Genomic DNA, 27,707 nt, shown 5'->3' on the forward strand with positions numbered 1-27,707 from the left:
GCCCCAGCTCCTAGCACAGGTCCCGAGTCACCCTGGCCATCTGGAATTCAGGTCCCTTCAGGATGGGAGTGGAGAAGCTGCCCTAACTCGGGGCTTGCTGGCTCGGCCCCCTGCAGTTACAGGGATATTGTGGGCATGGCAGAGTCTCTGTACAGGCCCTGAGGCCCCTTCACATGCTCCCCACTCCCCAGGCACCACTGTCAGCAGACCCCCTCTGCTGCACTCTGGGCCCTCGTTAGACTGGGCAGCCGGGAGACTGCCGCTCGCTTTGTTCCTTGGCCTATATTTAGCAGCGAGAAATGGGGACAAGGAATCTTTAGCAGCTCGCGGAGCAGAGGCTCGTAAAGTGCCCTATCCCCTCTCCTGCCCCTCCAGCCCCTGGCACCACAGAGGGGAGAACAAAGAGGCCAGTCGGGAGAAGGGTCCATTAGCACCTTCCCTGGAGCAAACCCATGACCTGCTGCTAATGTCGGCTTTCAAGGCACAGGTTCACTCTGAGCTCCTCGGGGCAGTGGCTGTGGGAGGGAACCGGCAGAGTGGCCTGCGATTTCTTTGCAAGCCGCAGTTAGTGGCAGGGTGTTAATGGGAGGAGTGTAACCTAGCAGGTAGAGCAGGGCTCTGAGAGTGAGGACTCAGGACCCTGGGTTCTAGCCCTGGCTCTGGGAGGCGCATAGGGACATCAGCTGGGGCGTGTTCCCCCCATCCCCTGCCAAGGTGCCCCATCCTGAGGAGCAGGACAGGTAATCAGTCCCCTTGGCCTTTTCTGTCTGTGGCTGCTGGTGGGGGCGGGGGGCTGTTTGTGCTAACCCCACTGGTGACCATACATCCCATTTTGGCTGAGATGGTCCCTTTTTTTAAGCTCTGTCCCAACTTTTTTTCAAAACTTGGCGTTTGTCCCATTTGCTCTTGCCAACTGATGCCCAGTTTTGCCAAAAAAAGTGGCATGCGCCCCCAGCAGAGGAACATGCAGGGGGTGACAGCTCAGGTGCGTGGTTCCGGCCAGGCCAGCCCTGTGTGGGCGAGGGGCAGGGCGTAGCAGCTTGAGTGAGGGGGGTGAGCATTGTGGGACGGCCCATGGGGGTCTGGGGGCTGAGCAGCATGGTGGCTCGGGCCAGCCCTGCATGGGAGGGGGGTTCAGGCCAGTGGCTGATGCCAGCTCGGCCAGGGGGAGGGGCTTCAGGCTAGCCCCAGCTGGTGTCCAATTTTCCCCTTGGGAAAATATGGTCACCCTGAGCCTAGCAGGGGCTGGGCAGGAGACTCAGCTCTCTCGGAAGTGGGCTGGGAGTGGGCCTGCTGAGTTGGCCAGCTGCTTGGGGTCCGTGGTCAGCGGCAGCCTCCTCGGAGGGAAGGAACAGCCTGGCCCTGGCAGCCTGCACTGGCTGAGTCACTCCCTTCTCTCCCAGAGCAACGATGCCTCAGGGAACACTTGGAACTGGCTGTACTTCATCCCCCTCATCATCATTGGCTCCTTTTTTATGCTGAACCTTGTGCTGGGGGTGCTGTCTGGGTAAGTGCGTGGCCCCCTGCCCTGGGCTGCATTCCCGACTGACTCCCAGGGGCCCAGAGTGCGAAGTAGGGAATAGGGCATGGGGCTGCAGGGGAGTGGGCTCTGGTGGGTAGAGTGGGGAGGCCTGTGCTCTGCCTCAGTTACCTCACCTGTGCAGTGGGGAGAGTGACTCTGACCCACCTTGTAAAGAGCTGGGAGGTCTGCAGAGGAGACGTCCTAGGTGCGATCCTCCGGGAAGGGGTCACAGCAAACCCAGAAGGCCATTGTCATTGCTGCTGTTGGATTCCCGGCACACGCCCTGCATCCGCAGGCATGCTGCTCACCTGCCTTTCACCCAGAGATGTGGGCACACGGACACATGTGTAGGTGTGCATGTCTCACACTGTGTGTACACCCCTTACAGTCCATGTAGGTACATGGGCGCACACATGGGCACCCCTTACACGGGTGCACATACACTGCATTGACGGACACTGGTGACATACCAGACATGTGTACACACCCTTCTCACACATGTACACACACACAAGGGTGCCCTGAATGGCGCATTCTCAGGGGATGAGGTGCATTCTGCCCCCTCCTCGTGATACCCACCTGCTCAGACATGTGCAGGGCAGCCTAGCAGACAGTTTGGCTGTTTTGATGCCTGCAGGGAGTTTGCCAAGGAAAGAGAGCGGGTGGAAAACCGGCGGGCATTTCTCAAGCTGAGACGGCAGCAGCAGATTGAGAGGGAGCTCAACGGCTACATGGAGTGGATCTCCAAAGCGGGTGAGGATGCCTTCCTGCCGCAGCGCAGGCCAGGGATGGGGAGAGCATGCTCTAGTTCTTAACTGAAATGCACTGGGGGACCCTGGGCAAGTCTCTGCCCCTCTCTGGGCCTCTGCCGAGCAATGGCAGATGCTGTTTCCCTGACTCTGGGAAACGTGTGTTGGGTCAGTTCCCATCCCATGCCTTGGCTTTCACTTTGAGCTGCCAACACATCCAGGGACTCAAAGGCCCAGATCACCAAAGGTTCTGCAGCACCTTTGAATCATTGGGAGTGAGGCACCTGAACACATCTCTGGGGCTGGGCCCAAAGCTGGCATGTGGAACACCAAGATCTGCCCAGATCCTTTCAATGAACCCAGCCTGCCAGGCCGCTCAGCAGGGAACCCCTGAGCGAATAATTCCCCTGGCTCTGATCTTTGATGAAGCATTGTCTGCTCTTCCCTCTCGCCCCTCCAGGGCAGGGCTATGGGGTCACTGACCAGCGGCTAGGGTAGGGATGGGTGTCCTGGTGGGGCTGAAGTGAATGATGCGGGCCCCACACCTCTTTCCATATTCCCAGTCACTGCTTTCCACCCCAGCCCTCCTCCTTCCTGTGCCATTCCTGTCTGCCTCCCCCTCCCTGGGGCCTTCCAGCCAGCACGCTGCCTCCTACGTGCCCTGGGGAGAGGTGCCCCGTAGTAGGGGCCCTTTGGCCATGGGGCTGATTTCTGCGTTGGACCATGGGCCCCCTCCCCCCTGAAATGTGGTAAAGTAGATGCCCTTCACTCCAGCCCTCGACTGTAGCGGACCCAGCCCGGCCCCGTCCCAGCACAGCTTGAGAAGGTTTCCCCAGAATTCCAGGGGCATGTTGTTGCCTAGATTAATTCCCGGTTCTTTTCCCTCAGAAGAAGTGATCCTAGCGGAGGATGAGACGGAGGAGGAGCAGAGGCTCCCGTTTGATGGTAAGCTGTGTGTCCCTGAACCCTGAGAGAAATAGCAGCTCCCCTGGGACTTCTGGCCACAGCTGCAGTAACAGTGGGCTGTCCAGGGGGCCGGCTTGAGGGCTCCGTATAAACTGGTTTTGTTCATCTGTCCATGATCCAAAAAGTCCCGTGGATAGAAAAATAGTAGAGAAATTCTGGTGCAGCCTAGTCCAGCAGGAGCACTGGTTGTGGGGGGAGCTCCCGGCTTCTCCAGCTCCTCTCCGAAGTGGGTGTTGCAGGGAGCAGGGCAGGATCACTGAGGGGGAGCCCCTGGCTACCCCAGCGCCTTCCAGCTGAGGTGCTGAACAGAGTCCAACTGGGAAACCCAAAGGATAATGTCTGTTTCTCTTGCCATGTTCCTATTGTTGGAGCTCTGCGGAGAGCCACTATCAAGAAGAGCAAGACAGACCTGCTGAACCCGGAGGAAGCAGACGATCAGCTGGCCGACATCTCCTCAGTGGGTAGGTCCGCAGCCTTGTGCGTGGCCGGGGGGGCAACGTGTGATGCTGGGAAGGACAAAACCTGTCAGCCGCTGTGATGCTTCCCAGGGCTGAGTCACCTCACCTCCACTTGTGCTTAGCGTTAAGGAATCATATCTGTGCCTGCTATGGACCAACTCCCTGAAATCATCAGCCTCTGGCAGCACGGGCACCGCTCCCCAGGCCTCGCTCTGTCTGAACAGCTTAGCGATAGGTATTCCCTGACCCTCAGGTCCTCCGAGCACCCCTGTTCCACTGAACACTCCCACAACTCTGAGACTGGCTGTTCCCAAAGGAGTTGGACGCACCAGCGTAATAGGTTCTGCTCAGGATCACCACTTAGCTGAACACTCTTTGAGATAGACAGTGAAAACAAAAAGAGATTGATGTGATAGTGAGTAAGAATATCGGAAACAAGTGGTTATATATAAAACCAAATCATAACACACTTTCTAGAGACTAACCTTAACAGGCAGGGCACTCCCCTGTTTCCTACATGATACCCCAAGTTCTGTCCCCAGTTTGGTTGAGACCCGGTCTCCTAAGATCCAAGCCCACCCACCGATTGTTCTCACCAGTTAAAGGAATAACTGGGAGTTCACCTAGCTTCAGAAGTTCATTGTCTTACCCGTAAACTCCTGCTGGTTTGTGTTTTCCTCCAACCCCCATAATCTGTTAATTTGCATTTTGCTCAGACTGTAAATGAGCGTCTATCGTGTGCTAGACAATTTGCAGTTTGCACATGCCTGGCTAAGGGGAGAAGCATCTCCTTCCCCCTGCCTGACAGGCACATGTGGGTCACCTTTTGGTGACCTGCCTTAACTCACAAACCAAGGGAAGATCAGTTTTAGCATTTACACATCGCTCCCTGCATATTCTCCATAAGTACCTCTTGCAATGATTATGAGGATGAGGTGACGCAGGCTTTCAGTAGCAATCTTACATGACCGCTTTTGGGTGCACCCAGGGATCCCTAAAAGCAGCAAAGAGTCCTGTGGCAGCTTATAGACTAACAGACGTACTGGAGCATGAGCTTCCGTGGGTGAATACCCGCTTGTCTCATACATCTGACGAAGTGGGTATTCACCCACGAAAGCTCATGCTCCAGTATGTCTGTTAGTCTATACGGTGCCACAGGACTCTTAGTCTGGATCTGTAAAAGCAGCAAACATGGCTTCCCCTCTGACACTTGACACCAGGGATCCCTGTGCCCCTGTATACTCCAGGGCCCTCTGCCAGTTGGCATCCGGAGGTCCTTGGGTCACACTGCAGTTTCATTTAGATGCAAGGTCCTTCTCTTGCTGTCCTGCAGAGGGGTTAGGAGGCTGACCCCAGTAATTGCACGGAGATCCTAGGCCTGGGTGCCATGTTACTCAACTGGGGAGCTGGTGGAGAGTCAGGAGGCCCAATGAACTGCCCCCCCCAACACCTGTTCGAGCCACGTTGGGGCCTTTGCCCGGGGGGCTGCTCCTAAACTTCCTCTCTTCCCTCTACAGGTTCACCCTTTGCTCGAGCCAGCATCAAAAGTGCCAAGCTGGAAAACTCCACCTTTTTTCACAAAAGGGAGAGGAGGATGCGTTTCTATATCCGCCGAATGGTCAAAACTCAGGCCTTTTACTGGACAGTCCTCAGTCTGGTAGCACTCAACACATTGTGTGTTGCTATAGTACACTACAGCCAGCCAGATTGGCTATCCGACTTCCTCTGTGAGTATGGCCACCGGCCTGAGCACATGCTTCTTTCTTTCCCACATTCCTGGATGGAGAAGTCATAGAATCTCAGAGTTGGAAGGGACCTCAGGAGGTATCTAGTCCAACCCTGTGCTCAAAGCAGGGCTAATCCCCAGACAGATTTTTGCCCTAGATCCCTCAAGGATTGAGCTCACAAACCTTGGGTTTAGCAGGCCAATGCTCAAACCACTGAGCTATCCCTCCCCTCTTCCCTTTCCTTGATGGCACGGCTGTTTAACTGCTGGTGCACCCCAGCACTGCAGGTGGCTGCATTTCACCACTGGGGGAGGTGTCCCTACTACGGATAGCTGCTAAACAGCTGCCACACCCCTGCACCAGAGGATTTTGGTGGAGATTGACAGTCTCTCTATGTGAGTGTCTATCAGATGGCAAAGCCCTCTGTGATCCTTCGCGGTGAGGATGCTCTAGGAATGGAAGAGATATTAGTGTGTCATTCAATGGGCAGTTTAATTTCTGGGTTTCTCTTAGTGGAGAGAGCAGCAAAGTAGGAAGGCGCTGGCAGGGAGATCTGAGCAGGTCTGAGCCATCTCTCTCTCTCTCTCTCTCTCTCTCTCTCACACAGACTATGCAGAATTCATTTTCTTAGGACTCTTTATGTCCGAAATGTTTATAAAAATGTATGGGCTCGGAACGCGGCCTTACTTTCATTCCTCCTTCAACTGCTTCGACTGCGCCGTAAGTCTGCCCACGGGGCTTGGGCTCGCTTGCACCCGTTCAACCAGGAGCTGCTCCATCAGGCCGTATTCTGCTTTCAGTTGCACTGGTTTAAATCTGGAGTATCTCTATTGGATTCCATGGTTTGTTACACCTGTGTAAATTCAGAGTAACTCCCTTGAAGTCGACTTCACTGGCGTTAAGCGGGATTTACAGCAGTGCAGCTGTGATCAGAATCTGGCCTTGTGGAGTTACTGTGGATTTACGCCTGCATGGGGTGAGGCAGGAGTGTGTCTGTGAGTGTCTGTATGCCTTTGTACATGCTTATGGGGGGGCAGGGTGAGAGTGCATGCACAGAGGTGAGCACTGGCAGGGGGTGCACACATGTGCCTGTGATCATGTGTGTGCCCTTGGGTATGGGTGTTGGAGTGCACATGTGTGAATACGCAGCCTGTCCTGAGCATGCTGTCAGCCCTGGGGTGGTGGGGGCCTCAGCGCCAAGGATCCCTGCGCATCAAGGCCCAGAGTTTTTCATAGGCCACTAATATGCTCCTTTGCTTTCTGGCAGGTTATCATAGGGAGCATCTTTGAGGTGATCTGGGCCGTCATGAAGCCTGGAACATCCTTTGGAATCAGCGTGTTACGAGCTCTCAGGTTATTGCGTATTTTCAAAATCACAAAGTAAGTTCTCTTGCTTCCAGTGTCCCTAAAACACGTGTGTGTGTGTGTGTGTGTGTGTGTGTGTGTGTGTGTGTGTGTGTGTGTGTGTGTGTGTGTGTGTGTGTGTGTGTAGCACGCTTAGGATTGCCAACAGTCCCTTATTACATGGGATGTCCCTTGTTTTTTCATTTCTGTACAAGATTAGGAGCTGCTGGGTGCTGCAAAAAGCAGCAAGAAATACCCCCCCCCCCGAGTACTGCTTAGTATTAATGATAACAATATTGGGAGGAGGTGTGGGGCAGGGGTGCTAAGAAAACAGTCTCTTATTTTGTAAATACAACATTGGCAGCCCTAAGTTACTGCGTGTGTATGTAGCATGCATACACGTGCTCGTGTGTGTTTGTGTGTCCGTTTGTTAGTGTTCACCATTAACTGCGAGCCCTAGGCTGTGCCGTGACGTATAAACCTCTAAAGGCACATTTGGGTTTGTCTCATGCAGCCGGCAAATAACACGGCGAGAGACACAAGCACCCAGTCACATGTGTGCACCTGCCCACCGATATGTGTGCACTTGCCTGCCGTCACCCAACCATACGCTGCCAGGGGCTCACCTGTGGTTCCTCTGGTCTCTCTCCGCAGGTACTGGGCTTCCCTGCGGAACCTGGTGGTGTCTCTCCTGAACTCCATGAAGTCCATCATCAGCTTACTGTTCCTTCTCTTCCTCTTCATCGTCGTCTTTGCCCTTCTGGGGATGCAGCTCTTTGGGGGCCAGTGAGTATTGGGGGGCCCCTCCAAGCCAAGCCCTCTGCCAACCTGTTGCCTTCCCAAGATCCCATCAAGCTCTGGGACTGGAATACTAGTGAGCTGGTTACAGCCAGTGCTCCTGCATCGCCTCCTGCAGAGGGAGGTTGGGACTGCAGTAGCTGGGAGTTCCTCCTGCAGCCAGCAGTTCTGCCCCACTCCCCTACAGCCCCATCTCCTGGGAAAGGCTAAACTTCCTGACTAAAGTTTTTCCCTCTGACATGGCAGACAGATAAGGGCATGTGTGAGTAACGTGCCTGTGTGCGTTGGTTTGGTGTTTCCCCTGCGCAGGTTCAATTTTGACGATGGGACCCCTTCCACCAACTTCGACACTTTCCCGGCAGCAATAATGACCGTATTTCAGGTACAGGCTCCATTGCTCGGTCAGTGTCCCAGGCAGTGAGAGCTGGGTGAGGAAACAGGCAGAGGCATCACTGTATGAACTTAGGGAAAGGCCCTTCTGAAGGGCATCCACAATGGGGAAGAGATTGTCATTCACTGTGTTAAAAACCCTTCGTTTTCTTGTGGGCACCTATTGAACTCAAATGCCTAGTGAACCCTTTAGGAGGAAACACCCTGCGTTAAAGATGCCCCACTATTTTCATGGCAGGCCAAGAAAGTTCCCAGGCCCCATTGCTGAGATGTCCAGTAAGCCACCCAGCAAAACCGGACTGGACCCACTCCCCCGCCTGCCCCCATTTGGGAGGTGCAATGTTCACCATGGCTCAGAGAGGGTTGGAGACTTGTCTTTCCATCTAAGTATTGGTCATGGGGGGTGGCAGGTGCCCCTGAGCCCTGCCTGAAAGGATTCTCTGCCTCCTGTGGTGCCTTGTTCTTTTCCCTTTCAGATCTTGACTGGCGAAGACTGGAACATGGTAATGTACGATGGTATCAAATCTCAGGGCGGAGTCCATCAGGGGATGGTGTACTCGGTCTATTTCATTGTTCTCACCCTGTTTGGTAACTGTATCCTTTGCTTGGTGGCCCCAAGAGAAAGAAATCAGGTGGGAGGCTCTAGTGGGAATCAAACCCCAGCTCTGGGAGGGGAGCGGGGTCTAGTGCTTAGAGCAGGAGGGGCTGGGAGCCAGGACTCCTGGGTTCTGTTTCCAGTTCTGCCTCTGGAGTGGTGGTTCTGTGTGGGGCTCCGATGCATTAGAAATGGCTAGCAGCCTCGATAGGCAAAGCGAAAAGAGTGATTCTGAGCCTGGAGCAGCTGGGGCTTGGAGCTGTGAAACTAGCCCTTGGTACACCGGGCCAGTCCGTGGCTGGGAGACCTGCAAGGAAACCCCAGGTGCTACGGGCACAACAAGTGCTGCATGTGCATCCCAGTCCACGCCTCCCATACTGAGATAGCCCTGGGAGTAAGCTGAAAGCCCGGTGTGGCTTGAGCTGGGGCGAGGATGGCTGCCCTTGGCCTCAGAGGTGTTTGGAGCTGGAGCGGCTGGTGGCTCTGCCTTGACTGGGTGACCAGATACCCTGCTGAACGTGTTTTTGGCTATCGCCGTGGATAACCTGGCTAACGCACAGGAGCTCACCAAGGTGGGAGCTGCTTCCCTGGCCCGCCGGGCAGGGCAGGATGATCGGGGAGTGGGGGGGTTCAGGAGCCCTGAGGTCTCAGAGCGGCCCTAGGGGCCCCTTTAGAAGACTTCCTTGAGGGGCGTCTTGATGGCTGAAACATGAGCAGTGTCCTCGCAGGTGTCGGCAACGTGTCCGTACACGGACACAAGTGTCCATGGTAAAAATGTTCAGGTCAGTGGGTGGCGCTCATGGGTGGCTCCCTGCAAGCGGCTCCCCATCCCTGGTGTTGCAGGTGGAAGCGCAGCCAGGCAGCTGTGCACGCTGCCTCTGTCCCGTCTCCCCGAGCGCTGATTCCACAGCTCCCAGCCCATTGGCCAGGAACCGCGGCCAATAGGAACTGCAGGGGCGGTGCCTGCAGACGGGGCAGCGTGCAGAGCCGTCTGGCCGCACCTCCGCATGGAAGCCGGAGGAGGGGACATGCTGCTTGAGGTAAGCGCTGCCCGGAGCCTGCACCCCCCCCACATCCTGCACATCACCCCCCTGACCCAGCCTTGATCCCCCTCCCGCCCCCCAAACCACTTGGTCGCAGCCCGGAGCACCCTCCTACACTCCAAGCCCGTCATCCCCAGCCCCACCCCAGAGCCTGTACCCCCAGCTGGAGCCCTCACACCCCCCCCAACCCCCTGCCTCAGCCCAGAGCCCCCTCCCGCCCCTCGCCAATGTCCATCACTAAGTTCGGTAATTTTGTCAAGCACCTGGTGGTGCTGACCCCTTGTTCTAGCTGTGGAGTGGGCTAGGGGCTGAGGCGCTAACACTGCTCCTAGGAATTAAGACTCTGCTGAAGGCTGAAAGGCCAGGGGGAGGGACAGAGGCATTTTAATAGCCTGGTGAGCCTTGATGCTCGGGGCAGGCTCCTTCTGCCTATTTCACTCCCTCTTTCTTCCCCCGTCACCTTTTCTTCCTTTCCAGCACAGGAGCTGCCCCAGCCCCTGGGCTTTCTGGCTAATCTTCCATCACCTGTTTCCTACCTCTCGTCCCCCAGGAGCTTCTCGGACTCCTGGCTCTATTACGCAATAAGAGAATCACGCTCCCCTGTCCACCCCTCAGCCCCAGCCTTTCCTTTGCCCTTGAGGGACGTTGATCACACCCAACTCCCTGGAGTCCATGGTAGTGGTGGCATCAGGATTCCTCAGTTGTGTGTCATGGGGCCTATACAGCTAGCCGCTAAGGATGATGTATTCCAAGGGGTTTTCACCTTCCTCTAAAGCAAGAGAGACCAGCTACAGCTGGAGACAGGACATTGCTTGGGGTGGGCCCAGTCCGCCAAAGTGGTACAGAGATTCCTGTGTCTAAATGCCAGGCTGGTGGGCCTGGGGTCTTCAGATCTGGGGTGGGGAAGGAACTTCCACCCAGGTCAGATTGGCAGGACTCTTGTGTTTTTGTCGATTTCCTCTGCAGCGTGGGAGGTGCCCGCTGGGCTCACCTAATCCGTTCCCTGCCATCACTGAGGCTTGGGCACTGGCAGAATTTGTTCCCACCTGTTCTCTGTCCACGGCGCACACCAGTTCAGGCTCCTGAGGGCTGGGATCCTTTGGTCGAATCCCAGTTGCTGGGCTCGCTGTGTGGGTGCTGGTGGTGCCCTGTGCTAGCCAGGAGCTTGCCCCTGAGGAGCTGATGGTCCCGTGGTCTGGCCTTGGGCTCCTGAATTCTCCCTTAGCTCGAGTGGAGCAGGAGGATGGGCATCCTAGCCTTGCGGCCACTCCCGGCTGGGGGCTGCACGTGTCACCCTGGCTCTGGGAGCATGAGTCTCCTGAGCTCACAGGCACCGACTTTGTCCTTTCCTGGGGGGGTTCTAGACCCCGCTCCGCCCCACCCCTTCCCCCAAGCCCCACCCCACTTCTTCCCACCCCGCCCTCGGTTCTCTCCCTCCCCTCCAGAGGCCCCTGCATGCCAGCTGATCCACGGCAGGAGGCGTGAGGAGGGAGGGGGAGGCGCTGATAGGGTGCTCAGCACCCACCATTTTTTCCCCGCGGGTGCTCCACCCACAGAGTCAGCACCTTTGCCTGAGCTGTTTGCCAAGCCAGCAGCAGGCTTGTCACCCCCCGTGGGGCCTCCTCTCCCTCTAGAGGGGACAGAGCCACCGCACCAGGCGGGGTGAGTTACACGCCACAGGGGCCAGGAATCGGGGCGGGGTTGATGGGGATCCAGCGCCGCTAATGCTCGCCCATGTCTGTACCTGTCAGGATGAACAGGAGGAGGAGGAGGTGGCCAACCAAAAACTTGCACTACAGAAAGCCAAGGAGGTGGCAGAAGTGAGCCCCCTGTCTGCAGCCAGCATGTCTATAGCGGTGTAAGTGCCGTAGGTAGCGACATCGGCGGCCAGGGCACGTACCGGCGCCCAGGCTCTCGTGCTCCATGACGCTGTGACTGACCACGGGCGGCTGAGCCTCGGCATCGGCTCACGTTGCAGGATCGGGTCTCAGGACAGCTAGAAACAAGGAATGCTCAGGGCTGCAGTGCGCTGTGGGGAGCAAGGCAGGAGCGCTGGCTGTGGGCGGAGCTCGTGGCTACTCCGGTCCCAGCCCCTCCCAGCAGGGGGCACTGTGGGGAGTGGGGCAGGAGCGCTGGCTGTGGGCGGAGCTCGTGGCTACTCCGGTCCCAGCCCCTCCCAGCAGGGGGCACTGTGGGGAGTGGGGCAGGAGCACTGGCTGTGGGGGGAGCTCGTGGCTACTCCGGTCCCAGCCCCTCCCAGCAGGGGGCACTGTGGGGAGTGGGGCAGGAGCGCTGGCTGTGGGCGGAGCTCGTGGCTACTCCGGTCCCAGCCCCTCCCAGCAGGGGGCACTGTGGGGAGTGGGGCAGGAGCACTGGCCGTGGGCGGAGCTTGTGAGTACTCCAGTCCCAGCCCCTCCCAGCAGGGGGCACTGTGGGGAGTGGGGCAGGAGCACTGGCTGTGGGGGGAGCTCGTGGCTAGTCCAGTCCTAGCTCCTCCCAGCAGGGGGCACTGTGGGGAGTGGGGCAGGAGCACTGGCCGTGGGCGGAGCTTGTGAGTACTCCAGTCCCAGCCCCTCCCAGCAGGGGGCGCTGTGGGGAGCGGGGCAGGAGCACTGGCTGTGGGGGGAGCTCGTGGCTAGTCCAGTCCTAGCTCCTCCCAGCAGGGGGCACAGTGGGGAGCGGGGCAGGAGCGCTGGCTGTGGGCAGAGCTCGTGGCTACTCCGGTCCCAGCCCCTCCCAGCAGGGGGCGCTGCAGGCAGCGGGGCGGGAGCGCTGGCTGAAGGGGGAGTTCCTGGCTACTCCTGTCCCAGCCCCTCCCAGCAGGGGGTACTGTGGGGCGCGGGGCAGGAGCACTGGCTGTGGGGGGAGCTCGTGGCTACTCCGGTCCCAGCCCCTCCCAGCAGGGAGCGCTGTGGGGCGTGGGGCAGGAGCGCTGGCTGTGGGGGGAGCTCGTGGCTACTCTGGTACCAACCCCTCCCAGCAGGGGACGCTGTGGGGTGCGGGGCAGGAGTGCTGGCTGTGGGGGGAGCTCGTGGCTACTCCGGTCCCAGCCCCTCCCAGCAGGGGGCGCTGTGGGGCGCGGGGCAGGAGCGCTGGCTGTGGTTGGGGAGGAAAAGCAGCTCAATTCTAAAGGTGTTTCAAGAATCTGTCCCTGTTTCGGCTTCAGGAAAGAGCAGCAGAAGAACCAAAAATTCGCCAAGTCTGTCTGGGAACAGAGAACGAGTGAGATGCGGAAGCACAATCTGCTGGCGAGCCGGGAAGCCCTGTACAGTGAGATGGACCCCGAGGACCCATGGAAGGTGGCCTATGCCCGGGCCATGCGGCCTGACATCAAGACCCACCTGGACCGGCCCCTGGTGGTTGACCCTCAGGAGAACCGCAACAACAACACCAACAAGACCCGGCCCAACGAGCCCTCTCTGGAGCAGCGCTTCAGCCAGCAGCGGGCTGAGGATTTCCTGCGCAAGCAGGCCCGCTACCACGAGCGCTCGCGGGAGTTCAGCAGCTCCCGCAGCTACGAGCAGCCTGATGCAGAGGGTCTTGAGGTCCGACGGCAGCGCCGCGGGAGCAAGGAGACCAATCTGAACCAGGACGGCACCTACCGGGAGCTGGACTATCCAAGCCAGGGATACGAGAGCAGCCGGGAGCAGGGCTACCGTGACAGCGCCTCGGAGCGGATCAAAGCTGTCGACCCGCACCGCAGGCACCAGCACCGGCAAGGGGGCAGCAAAGAGAGCCGCAGCGGGTCGCCCCGGATGGCCGAGGGCGAGCGGGATCATCGGCGGCACCGGGCCCAGCGCCGGATGGGAGAGGAAGGCGGCGGGAGCCGGGACGAGGGCAGCAAGGTGGAGCGGCGACTGCGGCACCGGGAAGGGAGCCGGCCCTCCCGCAGGGATGTGGAGGGTGAGCAGTCCGACGGGGAGAGACGCCGGCGCCACCGGCACACCGCACAGTCCACCTACGACACCGACGGCAAGAGGGATGACAGGGAGAGGCGACACCGGCGCAGGAAGTGAGTGGGGGCACCTGGGCGGTGGAGTGGAAGAGCCCCTGGGCACGACAGCCGCTAGGGCTCAATGAGGCTGGGGGGACGGGGCTGAGGGAATTGGGAACTCTGCATCCCAATCTCCTCGCTTTGTACCATGACGGAGGGGTGCTGTGGGGAAAACGGGGAGCCAGATTGGGATGAGGGGTTGTTTCAGAGACAGGGCCCCCCATCTTCAGAGTGCAGGGCCCTCGCTCAGCCAGCAATGGGCACAGGGCTGGGGCTGGAGAACGGGGCCAAGGAAGGAGCAAGGGGCAGGGAAAAGGGAAGCAAGAGGTAGAGCCAGCTGCCCCCCCCCCTCAACGGGGGATGTATCAGCTATCAAGCCCGAGGCCCTTCGCCTTCCCCTCTCTGCTGATGGGAGCATTTCAGACAGACGCCAAGGTCTGCTTGGCCACGTCCGCCTAACACTTGTCCCTCTGGGAACTGGGCTGAGACCCAAGAACTGGTTCCATACGGGCCAGCGAACAGCCATCCCAGATGGAGGTGATTGTCAGTCGTTGACCAGCACTGCCCACTTAACCAGCCAGTCCCCCACCACCACCCTGGGGCCAAATCAGAGCTGGTGCCCCTAGAGGGGAAGGCCCCATGTCCCATTCCCTGATCTCCTGAGCCAGCAGTTAGTGGGGCCAGAGCAGCAGGCTGTTCAGGTTATTCAGAAGGGAGATCAGGCCTCCTACTCCATGACTCTGATCTGCGTCTTTTCCTTTGGGTTGCTGCTGTAGAGAGAACCAAGGCCCCAGCCCAGTGCCCGGCCCGAACCTCTCCACCACACGGCCGATCCAGCAGGACATGGGGCGCCACGAGCCACAGGTGGCGGAGGACATAGACAACATGAAGAACAACAAACTTGCCACCACAGAGCCCTCGACCCCCCTCAATGCCAGCCACCTGCAGAGCCCAGCCAAGGTGGGCCACCATGCCAACTGCATGGCCACCCGGGCATCCCACAACCTTCCTGGCACCCTGGGCCAGCCACCCCCCAACTCCCAGAATGCTGCCAACCGCCAGGTACCCAGCAACCCGCCCCAGCCCGGGCCCCCGAAAACCCCCGAGAACAGCCTTATAGTCACCAACCCCAGCACCCAGAACAACCCAGCCAAGGCTGCCAAGAAGCCAGAGCACACCACAGTGGATATCCCAGCCACCTTCACACCACCCATCAACAACACCGTCGTTCAAGGTAGGCACCGGATGGGGGTAGCCCCAGGGCAGAGCCCAATCCGCCCCCAGTGTAGGCGCCATGGGGCAGAGCTCAATCCGCCCCCAGCATAGTGGGGAGTGTGTGAGACATAAAGAACAAAATTGTCAGACACAGAGATTAACATAATTTGTTGGGGAAGATCAGCATGGTTTTTGTAAAGGGAAATCGTGCCTCACCAGCCTACTAGAATGCTTTGAGAGGGTCAACAAGCACGTGGACAAGGGGGATCCAGTGGATACAGTGTACTTAGACTTTCGGAAAGCCTTTGACAAGGTCCTTCACCAAAGGTTCGCAAGCAAAGTGAGCTGTCATGGGATAAGAGGGAAGCTGCTCTCATGGATTGGAAACTGGTTACAAGACAGGAAACAAAGGGCAGGAATAGCTGGTCAGTTTTCAGAATGGAGAGAGGTAAATAGTGGTGTCCCCCAGGGGTCTGCTCTGGGCCCAGTCCTAGTCACCATACTCATAAATGGTCTGGAAAAAGGGGTAAACAGTGAGATGGCAAAATTTGCTGATGATACAAAACTACTCAAGATAGTTAAGTCCCAGACAGACTGCGAAGAGCTACGAAGGGATCTCACAAATCTGGGTGACTGGGCAACAAAATGGCAGATGAAATTCAATGTTGATAAATACAAAATAATGCACCTTGGAAAACATCATCCCAACTCTACATATGAAATGATGAGGTCTAAATTACCTGTTATCACTCAAGAAAGAGATCTTGGAGTCACTGTGGATAGTTCTCTGAAAACATCCGCTCAATGTGCAGCTGCAGTCAAAAAAAGCGAACAGAATGTTGGGAATCATTGAGAAAGGGAGAGATAATAAGGCAGAAAATATCATATTGTCTCTATATAAATCCATGGTATGTCCCCATATTGAATACTGCGTGCAGATGTGGTCGCCCCGTCTCAAAAAAGATATATAGGATTTGGAAAAGGTTCAGAAAAGGGCAACAAAAATGATTCGGGGGATGGAACGGCCGCTGTATGAGGAGAGATTAATAAGACTGGGACTTTTCAGCTTGGAAAAGAGACAACTAAGGGGGATATGCTAGAGGTCTGTAAAATCATGACTGGTGTGGGCGACGGGATGGATCACTTGATGATTCCCTGTTCTGTTCATTCCCTCTGCGGCACCTGGCATTGGCCACTGTCAGAAGACAGGATACTGGGCTAGATGGACCTTTGATCTGACCCAGTCTGGCCGTTCTTATGTGTGGGAGTGAGATGCATGGGGGCATCTCTCCTGAGATTCAGGGCTGGTCCCAATTTAGGGGGGGAGTAGCCCATGTCCATCAGGTGGGGCCTCTAGCATAGGCGCCAACTCCGTGGATGCTCCAGCCCTGGAGCACCCATGGGAAAAATCAGTGGGTGTTCTGCACCCACCAGCAGCCAAGCTGCCCTGTCCTACCTCCACCTCCTCCCCTGAGTGCGTTGTGTCCCCGCTCCTCCGCCAACCTCTCAGCACTTGCCACCGCCAAACAGCTGTTTGACAGCATAGCAAGCTCTGGGAGGGCATGGGGAGGAGCGGGAACGTGGCGCATTCAGGGGAGGAGGAGGGGCCGGGGTGGGGATTTGGGGAAGGAGTCAGAATAAGGGCACGGAGGGGGTGGAGTTGGGGTGGGGACTTTGGGGAAGGGGTTGGAATGGGGGTGGGGCAGGGCTGGAGTTGGGGTGGGGCTGGGGGCAGAGGGGGGTCGGCAGAAGTCAGCACCTCTGGCCTCTAGGAGACAAATCAGCCCTGAAGGGATCAGAGCTCAGCCATAGGCAGAGACAGGCACCGGTTGGGTGAGTCGGTGCGCCGAGAGGGCACAGAGAATCCTCTGTCTAGATGTCGGGCTGTGGGTCTGGCTCACATGCTCAGGGTTGCCCGATCTGGGGTGGGGAAGGAATTTCCCCCAGGTCAGATTGGCAGGGACTTTGCGGGGTGGGGGTTCACCTACCTCTGCTGCATAGGGCGTGGGGCACCTGCTGGGTCCCTCTGGGCGGGTCTCCGAATCACTTCCCTGCCATTGCTGAGGCTTCACGCACTGGGAGTGTCTCCAGCTCCGCGGGCCTCTATCTGTGGCCACCACGGTGTCGTCTCTTTAGTCCTGCTGGAGTCTCTGGGTCAATGGCAGTGACCACACAGGTCAAGCGAGATGGTCTGATGGTCCCTTCTGGCCTTCAGCTCTGGGATACTCCGACCGTGTATTGCCGCTTGGAGCCACAGCGCCACGAGGGCGCCCCTTGGAGACACCCTGTGTGGGTGTGTGCGCGTGTGTCCCCGAGCCTGTGCGTGTGTCTGTCCCCCAGCTTGTGTGTGCGCGTGTCCATCCCCAAGCCCATTTGTGTGTGTGTGAGTGTCCGTCCCTGTCCCTGAGGCTCTGTGTGTGTCCCCCCAAGGTGTGTGTGTTTGTCTGTCCTTCCCGAAGCCTGTGTGTGTGTCTGTCCCTGAGCCTGTGTGTCCATCCCCAAGCCCATTTGTGTGTGTGTGAGTGTCCGTCCCTGTCCCTGAGGCTCTGTGTGTGTCCCCCCAAGGTGTGTATGTTTGTCTGTCCTTCCCGAAGCCTGTGTGTGTGTCTGTCCCTGAGCCTGTGTGTCCATCCCCAAGCCCCTGTTTGTGTGTGAGTGTCCATCCCTGTCCCTGAGGCTCATGTGTGTGTGTGTCACCCCGAAGGGGTGTGTGTGTGTGTTTGTCCGTCCCCAAGGCTGTGCGTGTGTGTGTCTGTCCCCGAGCCTGTGTGTGTATGTGTGTGTGTGTCTGTCTGTCTGTCCCTGAGGCTGTTGTGTGTGTGTGTGTGTGTCCGTCCCCAAGCCCCTGTTTGTGTCCCTGTCCTGATGCTCTGTGTGTGTCCCTGAGGCTGTGTGTGTGTGTGTGTCCCCAAGGCTGTGTGTATGTGTGTGTGTGTCCGTCCCTGTCCCTGAAGCTCTGTGTGCCCATGTGTCCCCGAGGGGTGTGTGTGTGCGAGTGTGTGTTCGTCTGTCCGTCCCCAAGGCTCTGTGTGTGTGTCCCCGTCCCTGAGGCTCTGTGCGTGTGTGTCCCCGAGGCTCTGTGTGTGTGTGTGTGTGTGTCCCTGAGGGGTGTGTATATGTGTGTGTGTGTTCATCTGTCCATCCCTGAGGCTCTGTGTGTGTGTCCCCGAGGCTCTGGGTGTGTGACTCACCTGAGCTCCCCTTCTTAAGGAGGGTTAGGGAGCTCTCTTGCCTTAACCCTAGCCCCACGCACGGGAGGCAGCATGCCATTAGTGTTAAAAAGCGATGCAGACCGGAGCCACGCTCCCCATCGGCAGCAGTAGTCTCAGGTGACCTTTGCCAGGCCCAGATCTCCCTGCCCGTGCCTGCAGGGATGACACTAACTCCCCTGTACGCTGGCAGGAAAGCAGCAGCTGTGCCGTGTCTGGTTCCGGGGTCCCAGGTCGGTGCTGACCACTTCACTTCCCTTCGCCCTTCTCCCCTGTGCAGTGAATAAAAACGCCAATCCAGACCCACTGCCAAAGAAGGAGGAAGAGAAGAAAGAGGAGGAGGATGGTGAGCAGGAGGAGAATGGACCTAAGCCCATGGTTCCCTACAGCTCTATGTTCATCCTCTCCACCACCAATCCGTGAGTACGGCCCTCACCGGGGCGGGGAACGGAGTGGGCAGGTGGTGGGCACGTGCCAGGAACAGAACCACCCACCTCTAAGTGAGGGCAGGAGGCCAGTGGGCACCCAACCCTCCTATGTTTGAATTCCCTGCATCAGACTGCCCTGGGGGTGGGAGGACCCCAACAGCATGGCGTAGCTGCCCAGGTGCATTGTGGGAGTTTGCGCCTTACTCTGAAACATCAACTATTGATCATGGCTGAGGGTCAGCTATTGGCTTCATGAACTGTGATCCTGATCTGGTGTGGCAAAGAGGGCGGACTGCTGGCCCAGAGGGGCCCATTGGTCTGCTCCAGGGTGAAGAGGATACCAGACCAGAGGGGCCCACTGGTCTGCTCCAGGATGGGGGGGACACCAGGCCAGAGGGGTGCATTGGTCTGCTCCGGGGGGGACGACACAGTGAGTCTGGGTGCCCCTGGCCCTGAGTGCCATGTGCCGTCTTTGCCCGGCCCAGGTTCCGCAGGCTCTGCCATTACATCGTGAACCTGCGGTACTTTGAGATGTGCATCCTGATGGTGATCGCCATGAGCAGCATCGCGCTGGCCGCCGAGGACCCCGTGCAGCCCAATGCTACCCGGAACAACGTAAGTCCTGCTGCTCTGCTGAGCCAAGCCCACCCTACCCCTGCGGAGGCTGAGGGCTTCTGCCTTTCTAGGTAATGCAGTCAGAGCCTATCTCGGATGTCATGGGATAAAAGGGAAGGTCCTTTCATGGATTGAGAACTGGTTAAAAGACAGGGAACAAATGGTGAATTCTCAGAATGGAGAGGGGTAACTAGTGGTGTCTGCCAGGGGTCAGTTCTAGGACCAATCCTATTCAACTTATTCATAAATGATCTGGAGAAAGGGGTAAAAAGTGAGGTGGCAAAGTTCACAGATGATACTAAACTACTCAACATAGTTAAGACCAAAGCAGACTGTGAAGAACTTTAAAAAGATCTCACAAAACTAAGTGATTGGGCAACAAAATGGAAGTGAAATTTAATGTGGACAAATGTAAAGTAATGCACATTGGAAAAAATAACCCCAACTATACATACAATATGGTGGGGGCTAATTTAGCCACAACGAGTCAGGAAAAAGATCGTGGAGTCATCGTGGATAGTTCTCTGAAGATGTCCACGCAGTGTGCAGAGGCAGTCAAAAAAGCAAACAGGATCTTAGGAATCATTAGAAAGGGGATAGAGAATAAGACTGAGAGTATCTTATTGCCCTTATATAAATCGATGGTACGCCCACCTCTCGAATACTGTGTACAGACATGGTCTCCTCATCCCAACAAAGATATACTGGCACTAGAAAAGGTTCAAAGAAGGGCAACTGAAATGATTAGGGGTTTGGAGAGGGTCCCATATGAGGAGAGATTAAAGAGGCTAGGCCTCTTCAGCTTGGAAAAGAGGAGACTAAGGGGGGATATGATAGAGGTCTATAAAATCATGAGTGATCTGGAGAAAGTGGATAAGGAAAAGTTATTTACTTATACCCATAATACACGAACTAGGGGTCACCAAATGAAATTAATGGGCAGCAGGTTTAAAACAAATAAAAGGAAGTTCTTCTACACGCAGCGCACAGTCAACCTGTGGAACTCCTTGCCTGAGGAGGTTGTGAAGGCTGGGACTGTAACAGGCTTTAAAAGAGAACTGGATAAATTCATGGAGGTTAAGTCCATAAATGGCTATTAGCCAGGCTGGGTAAGGAATGGTGTCCCTAGCCTCTGTTTGTCAGAGGATGGAGATGGATGGCAGGAGAGAGATCACTTGATCATTACCTGTTAGGTTCACTCCCTCTGGGACACCTGGCATTGGCCACTGTCGGTAGACAGATACTGGGCTAGATGGACCTTTGGTCTGACCCAGTCTGGCCATTCTTATATTAACACTCCTAACAAGGGATCTTTGCAGCATGGCTGAGGCATATTGGTGGGGATGACATATAGGGGGAGCTTGCCCTACTACCCCACAGGCTGTGCCCTCCACTCTCTAGGGACGCCAAACTGGCAACTTTCTGCTGGGCTAAACTGACACTGAAAGCTAGAGAGACAGTGCCTGGGGAGTGAACAGGAAGCAGGCTGCCCCGGTGCCACCCCCCTGACATTGGAGCCCAGCACAGAAGGTGCAACTGTTAGCACCTGCCCCTTCCCAAAATAAAGCCAAAGGCTTCTGCCCTTCCTCGTGCTTTTCTGCAGCACTGCAGTTGTCCTAAAGTAGGTTAGGAGGGAGGCAGCCGGGAGTGAGAGCTCCATAAATCACCACCCAGCTCTCCCGGCAGCTGACACTGCAGTTTCCTCTCTGAGAGCCTGGCTGGCCAACTCCCGCATGCCCAGGCCTGCTGGGAGAGCAGAGTGAAAGAATTAGAGCAGCATCCCCAAAGGGGGCGGGGAGGCAGGTCTCACCAAGGCCCGGGCCTCCTTTGCTTTCCCCTTCCCTGCATGCCGCTTCTGCAGCCCCCAGTGAGGGTGATAACAAGCTGGTGCATCTCCGAAGGAGGGCTCGTAAAGCCTTGTGTTAACTGAACGCAAAGAATGGCTGTGCCTGGCACTAGTATGCAGCCGCCTCTGGGGTGGGGCACAACAGCTCTTCAGCAGCCACACAGCAGCACCTTACTGGGATCACGCACTCACCGTGGCAGTTCAGCCCTCTCCCAGGTGGGGCTCAGCAGCTGTTTAACAGCCAGGCGCCAAGGCAGGACAACATACTGGGTCAGGAAGTGAAGAATCCCCTGTCTGCCTGTAACTGCTGAAGGGGAGTTTGAGGGAGATGGAACAGAGAGGACCCATGTTGGAGTCTGACTAGGACACCGGGGTTCCCACCTTGACACTCGCTGGGAGTGCCTGGGGTATCTATGGCCACAGGTTGCACCCACCCTAAGATTATGATTGGGGACCCTAATGGCACGGGGGGCTGAAAACCCCATCCAAAGGTCATCCCCATGGAAGCACCCCCCAGAGACCCATGGGGAGATGTGACGCCTGCACTCCATAGGCCTTGTGTTGCTCCTGGAGGCCATAGAGGTTGGGGATGGGCTATCGCTGGTCTGAATCTGGGCCGTTCCCCTTGGTGGCTTCTGCTCACTGTGAGCCTGGTGGGTCTCCGACAGCCTCACCAAACCACTCCTGGAATAGACACTGCCTGGCCCCCCTTGTGCAAGCCTCAGCCGGGGATCCTGGACCTGCTAGGCCAGGCCCTGGCTGCAGTGGGATTCAGGCAGGGTCTCCTCCTGCCCTGGGGTGCTAGCAAGAGGAGCCAAAGGGGCATTTGAGATCCACCCTCTCTTCTCCCCCAAAGGTTCTGCGCTACTTTGACTACGTCTTCACGGGTGTCTTCACCTTTGAGATGGTCATTAAGGTGAGTCCGGCAGGGTCCAGGGCTTGGGCCGTATCGCAGGGAGGGGAGGATTTACCCACTGCAGGAGATCTCTCCAGTGGTTGACCCAGCCACCAGCCCTGGTGCGGCTGCAGAGAAAGGATGAGCTCACCCTCCCATGTTACCAACCCAAGTGGGGCTCAGTGTAACAGGGCAGACGCTGTGTGTATGGACCACCCGTCAGTTCTTCCTTGGGGGGGCCTCCAGCCTGGGAGGAGGGGATGGAACCTCATCCTGGAGCCTGTCCATTCCCGGCCAGGTCAGGGAAGGGGGGAAGCTGAGAGGAGACTGGTCCCTTCCAGTGGCTCTGCCAGCATTTCCTTCCCACGCAGCTGAGAGGGGATGAGGCTTGCAGAGCTGGAAGGGTAGAACTTGGGGGGGGGAGGGTAGGTGTGGGGCAAACCCATAACGGAGGGGTGGAGGTCTGGAATCCAGCCCAGGGAAGGGCTAGGCAGGGTAGCGGCAGAGGGATGCCTGTGGCTGTGCAAAGGGGCACGCTGAGCCCTGGAGAACTTGGGGGGTGCGAAGACGGGACTATCTGCTGGGGCGGAGGCTGGGATGGAAGGAGCCAGAGGCAGGCCAACGGGGCCCCGTCTCCTTCATGTGATAACAGGGCTGGCTTATGAAACGAAGTGCCCCAGGAAGCAGCAGCAAAGAGCCGCAGAGAGAGCTGAGGAGATGGGGGCCCTGGATGAGGAGCAGGGAGCTGGAGACCAAGTTCCCCCTCTCAGTCACTGGCGGGCGCTCAGCAGTGGCAGGGTTGCCTCTGGGTCAGTTTGAATTAAGCTTGGGAAGAAAGTGCCCTTAAAGCCCAGATGTTGCCAGCGGCTGGGTGGCTCTTGTCCCTCCATCTTGTCCCTAGCAGAACAGGCCTGGCTCCTTTTAGACTCAGGAGATTTGGTTCCAGCCCTCCCTTGAGTAAGTTATGTCCCCACACTGTGCCTCAGTTTCCCTCTGTGTGAAAGGAAGGTAGTGGGTTGGCCCCTGCTCTGCTGAGCGCGCTGGGACCTGGGTCTGAGCAGAGTGAAGTGTGATTGAAAAGGGGAGCAGCCTTTTCCCCCTCAGCAGCAGCCACCATGGAGCGAACCGCCCCGGCTGACCCTCTGCCTGTGCTCCGCTCCCTGCCACAGATGGTCGACCTGGGGCTGGTGCTTCACCAAGGCGCCTATTTCCGGGACCTGTGGAACATCCTGGATTTCATCGTGGTCAGCGGAGCTCTGGTGGCCTTTGCCTTCACGTGAGTTTCCTGCTGGAGCTCTCGCACTCCTTCCCGAACCCAGCTCCTGGCTGGGCAGGTGGGAAAGGCCCCAATTTGCTCGTTGCATGACAGGGCTCTCCCATTCGCTACCACCCACCCAGCCAATCACAGATCATGCATGGAATGGTGGAGCAACCTCCCCGCCAGCTTGGGATGCCCCTAGCATGTGGAGCCACTCCCAAGGGTCAGGTAAAGGCTGTCCATCCTAGCCGTGCAGTCCCCACAACCAAGGCCTCGGCCGCAGGGCCAAAGGAGCGGAGTCTCGAGCAGGAGCTCCCCGGAAGGGAGCCTGGTGCACGCAGACCCAGGTCAGGCCCAGCGCCATTGGCTTCAGGAGCAGGATTCTCAGGGCCTGGCACCATGATGCCACCCAAGCCATTAGCACAGTGATGTTCTGTTGCCACCCGGGGACTGGCCTGGCAGATCCCTTGCTGAACAGAAGCCCAGAGGCAGCAAGGGCCTGTTTGGAGAAAGGGTTTCGCTGTGCTAGTCAGAACCCAACACCTGGGGGAGCCTCAAATGCAGGACTGGAGTCTAGTAGTTAAGAGCAGGTAGCTCCTGATTCTTTCCTCAACTCCAGGAGGGGAGTGAGGTCCAGGGATTAGAGCGTGGGGAGCGGGTGTCTGGACTCCTGGGTTTTACCCCTGGCTCTGGAGAGGAGTGTGCTGTGATCATTAGAGCACTTCTGGGTTCTCCTTCCCAGCTCTGCGAGTGGTGCTGGGCCCCGCTGCTTGTCCATCTCTCACATGGTGAGAGGGTGCTGCACCTGGCAGGTTGTGAGAGCCGGCCCATCGGGGCACGTACAGCTAGAGAGGGCGAGAATTGCACCAGTTCGGTGGATTAGCAACTGTGTTTCCAGTGTTGGTTTTCTCAACCCATGAGCAGCTTCTGTGCCCTGATGAAGCAACACACAAGGGTCAGCAAATAGTTGGGGTTCTGTGGTCATTATGGGAGGACGTGTGTAAACACACATGTGAGCCAGGAGAGCCCTCGGGGTCCTGGTGGGTCACCGCCAGTGGCGAGCTCTCCTGCTGCAGGGAAACAGCACGCTGAGCAGCATCTCTCATGACTGCCTGCTGGGATCCTTGGGCATCACTACTGGTGGGCAGGGAGAATGGGCATTACCAAAGGGACCAGCTCCCAGAGGGGCTGGATGGTACAGCCAGCTGCACCCCCAGAATGTGCATCTCCCCCCTCCCCACGCATGCCCGGCGCTGTCCCACCGATTGATCCTCCCCCTGCATGGTCTGTGCTGGGAGGCACAGGGGCTTCCCCAGCCATTCCTGACCCTCTGTGTGGAGCTGGGCAAACTGCTGTGGCTGTTGGACGAGCCGTCCCTTTTCGGTGCCCGCCGTGCCCGAGGACTGGCCGCATCGGGGTATTTGGTGCTGCCTTCTCACTTGGAGGTCACAAGCGCAGTCGAGGCTGGATTGGTAATGGCCATCTGACGGCCTGTGTGTGAGAGGACTCTGAGGGGTCTCAGCCTTTTCCCCAGTGGGACCAGGCACCCACTTCGCATCCACGAAACACCATTGCCAGCAGCCTTAATTGGACTCCTCATTGGCAGAGAGACCAAAATAGGTCCCAGAACTTGAACTCCCTGGAGTGGTTGGTCCTTTGGGTCAGGACAGCGAGAGACACCTTCCCAGCTGGTACCACTGGGCACGGCCGGGGTTTGGACCAGGGTCCGGTGGTCTTGATGCATCCCCCAGGTGTCAGGGTCTGTCCGTTCCCTGGGGAAACCCAGAGTTTGCAGGGTTGATGTGCCCTGGCCTGTGCAGGAGCAGGGACGGGAATGGAAAGCTCAGGCTGTGAATGCCATGTCCCCATCCAGGACTAGCAGCTCAGGCTGGAGGCAGCTGCTGCTGCAGTGTGGTGGGGCGGAGAGGGGGGCCCCCTGCTCGTTAAATATCCTGACTCTCTAGAGAGAGTTCATTCTGAACTGGGCTGAAGCAGAGCTCTGGCACCTGGTTCCACTCTCCCCCACCCCGGCGTCATGACACTGGTGTAGACGAGTCAGGGCCATCCATAGCCTTGCGTCCTAGTCCCTGGGGGCTAGCTTGGCTGGTGCAAAGGGGCCTTAGGGGAATGGCTCTGCTGCCCCCCTCCCAAAGAGCACCCTCCACTGCAGGGAGCCCCAGACTGGCTCTGCCATCCTCACAGAGCCCATGTGCACGGTCCAGGGGGCTGTAGAGGAGAGGAATGTGTGGCCAGGTCAAACCCGTGCCCCAGTGGTTCTGCACCCCTGCAGTAGCCCACGGTAGTTGTAACGGCAGGGATGCGGGCTGGGCTAGCCCTGAGGCCTGCAGTAGTGGCTACTTCAGGGTGACCCTCCAAAGCCGACCAGGGAGATCTCACCAGACCTGCCCTTTTCCCTTTGAACCTGAGACCGGGTGGTGTGATCAGCATGCCTCAAGGAGGGTTTGGTGAAATCATGGGTGGAATCCAGATTCACGGGGGGCGGGGTGAACTGGGCGGCAGCTGGGCTGTGTAATTTGAGGGAGTGGAGTGTGTTGGCGAAGCCAAGACCCATTTTGTATCTAATCCTTCAAGAGGCACTGCAGATATAGGGAAGAATGGGTTTTAAAGGGTTAACCGAACATTTCAGACCCATCCAAAAGGCTATGGGGTGGGGGACGCGTGCGGATCTTTTCCCGTCAGTTTGCTCACCCCTGCCAGAGAGACGTTTCCCCCATTGATTGAATCCACCTGCCTCTCCTGAAGAGAACTCTCAGCTTTCTCCCTCCCCACCTCTCTCCCCACCCTTACCCTGGTTTATTTCACCCTGTTTCATGTCCGTTTCATAAGAGTCCAGCATTAGCCTAGAGCCAGTTTGAGCCAATGGCGTCCATTTCAGTAACACACGAAAAGTAGCTCTTGCTGTTGTGCTGTGCTGCATTACTGTCTCACTGGGCTGCGTACGCTGCTCTCCACCGTACCACGTTCGATCATGCTGCTGCATCAGCACCCGCCATCCCAGGGTCTCGACAGCTGGATTCTAGCTCTATCACAAGCTTCTCTGACCACAGTTATTCCCAGCTGGGCTGGTGGCAAGAGGCCTGAGGGGCGCTGATTGGACTTGCCGTCGTATGTGATGTGTGGCCCCATTCTCCTTCCACACTGGCGGAAATCCAGGGTACCTTCCCTGAAGTCAGCAGTTACACCAGTGTAACTGAGAGCAGAGGCTGTGCCCCCAGGGGGCCAAAAGCTGGTGTCAGTCAACACAGCTGTATTGAAGTCAATGCAACTCTGTCAATTTACACCACCCTCAATTTGTTTGACTTCACTGGGAGTTTTGCCCAAGTAAGGAGTGAGTAAACCTGGAGTAGGGAGGGAGTAACCCTGGAGTAGGGAGGGAGTAAACCTGGAGTAGGGAATTCACAGTTTGGTCAGTTGTCCTCAATTTATTTGACTTCTCTAGTAGTTTTGTCGGAGTAAGGAAAGGCCAAACCCAGAGTAAGGGAGGAGTGAATGCTGGGTAAGCGAGGAGTAAACGCTGAGGATTTGTCCCTCTGTTAATGATTTAAAAGCTCATCCACATGCAGGGAATCCTCCAGCTGTTGGAAAATGGCCTGTTTGGTACCAGATCCTGGATCCAGCTGTCAAGCCTTGATCTGGCTTTCAGGTTCTCCTGACACCGGCCTCCTGACCTTGCTCATCCCAGCTCAGTCCATCCCCTGGCCAGGAGGTGAACGAGGAGGAGCATGTGTGAAGCCCTGAGCAGGGCGCTGGGGGTTCCAAGAGCAGCGCCGGTGTGGGGACAGCCCATTTGGTGGTTTTTGTTGGGGTGCGTCTCGTGTGTTTTCTCTCTGGTTGTCACTCACCTCTCCTTGTCTTTCCCCCTTCACTGCCACCTGACACAGGAGCAACTCACGGTAATGTCTCTCTCTCTCTCTCTCTCTCCCCCGTACACATGCTCTGTATGTTCTCTTTATTTCCCTGTGCTCATGGTCATGCCTTGCTTTGAATGGGAGATCTGTCCATCACTCGTTCAGGTCGATCCTTGTCACTGACCCTTCTGCTGGACACCCACCCAGATTTCTCTGGCCCCCATGCGTAGGGCACCCTGTTGCCTCTCTCTTGGTCCTGTGCTGGAACAGGGTCTCCCGAAATGGGACAGTGGGTCCCCTCTAAGGACATGGTTCCCTTGTACACAGCACTTTGGTGCCTTTCGCACCAAATAAATTTGTTAGTCTCTAAGGTACCACAAGTCCTCCTGTTCTTTTTGCGGATACAGACTAACACGGCTGCTAGTCTGAAACCTTTCACAACATTGTGCCTTTGAAATCCGCACCTGGTGACCTTCTACTGAGAAGAGGGAGTGGGGTCCATTGCTACAGGCAGGGAACTGGGAGGCAGAATGCCTGTGTTCTGTTCCCAATTCTGGTAGGAGAATGGGGTCTAGTGGTTAGAACATGGGGAACTAGGAGCTAAGACTCCTGGGTTCTATCCCCAGCTCTGCCACTGATGCGCTGTGTGACCTCGGTCAGATCAGTTTCTCTCTCTCTCTGCTTCACTTCCCCCTTCTCTGAAATAGGGATAATACTGACTTTCCCTTCCCCCCACCAATGGTGTGAGAGTGAATGAATGTTTGCAAAGTCCCTTACAGGAGCTCG

The 27,707-nt window shown here is 57.2% G+C and overlaps 1 protein-coding gene across 13 annotated transcripts in view; it reads left to right on the plus strand.

Annotated features, from left to right (window-relative positions):
* The window catches only part of CACNA1A (calcium voltage-gated channel subunit alpha1 A), a 180,588-nt gene that overhangs the window by 87,393 nt on the left and 65,488 nt on the right, over positions 1 to 27,707 (plus strand). For 6 of the 13 annotated variants that reach the window (XM_030546108.1, XM_030546115.1, XM_030546107.1 and 3 more), the window contains exons 7-25: positions 1,404 to 1,507; positions 2,160 to 2,275; positions 3,160 to 3,216; positions 3,603 to 3,698; positions 5,213 to 5,422; positions 6,030 to 6,142; positions 6,690 to 6,802; positions 7,421 to 7,552; positions 7,874 to 7,946; positions 8,431 to 8,548; positions 9,054 to 9,121; positions 11,344 to 11,450; positions 12,759 to 13,604; positions 14,363 to 14,820; positions 18,291 to 18,429; positions 18,924 to 19,053; positions 21,756 to 21,815; positions 22,964 to 23,070; positions 26,955 to 26,966. In XM_030546108.1, the coding sequence (XP_030401968.1) occupies positions 1,404 to 1,507; positions 2,160 to 2,275; positions 3,160 to 3,216; positions 3,603 to 3,698; positions 5,213 to 5,422; positions 6,030 to 6,142; positions 6,690 to 6,802; positions 7,421 to 7,552; positions 7,874 to 7,946; positions 8,431 to 8,548; positions 9,054 to 9,121; positions 11,344 to 11,450; positions 12,759 to 13,604; positions 14,363 to 14,820; positions 18,291 to 18,429; positions 18,924 to 19,053; positions 21,756 to 21,815; positions 22,964 to 23,070; positions 26,955 to 26,966 (3,059 nt within the window). The remainder of the gene's footprint in view (positions 1 to 1,403; positions 1,508 to 2,159; positions 2,276 to 3,159; positions 3,217 to 3,602; positions 3,699 to 5,212; positions 5,423 to 6,029; positions 6,143 to 6,689; positions 6,803 to 7,420; positions 7,553 to 7,873; positions 7,947 to 8,430; positions 8,549 to 9,053; positions 9,122 to 11,343; positions 11,451 to 12,758; positions 13,605 to 14,362; positions 14,821 to 18,290; positions 18,430 to 18,923; positions 19,054 to 21,755; positions 21,816 to 22,963; positions 23,071 to 26,954; positions 26,967 to 27,707) is intronic. The other 7 variants (XM_030546112.1, XM_030546113.1, XM_030546116.1 and 4 more) reach the window with 4 other exon arrangements.

Source organism: Gopherus evgoodei, unplaced genomic scaffold (assembly GCF_007399415.2).
Source record: "Gopherus evgoodei ecotype Sinaloan lineage unplaced genomic scaffold, rGopEvg1_v1.p scaffold_40_arrow_ctg1, whole genome shotgun sequence".
Taxonomy (NCBI): domain Eukaryota; kingdom Metazoa; phylum Chordata; order Testudines; family Testudinidae; genus Gopherus; species Gopherus evgoodei.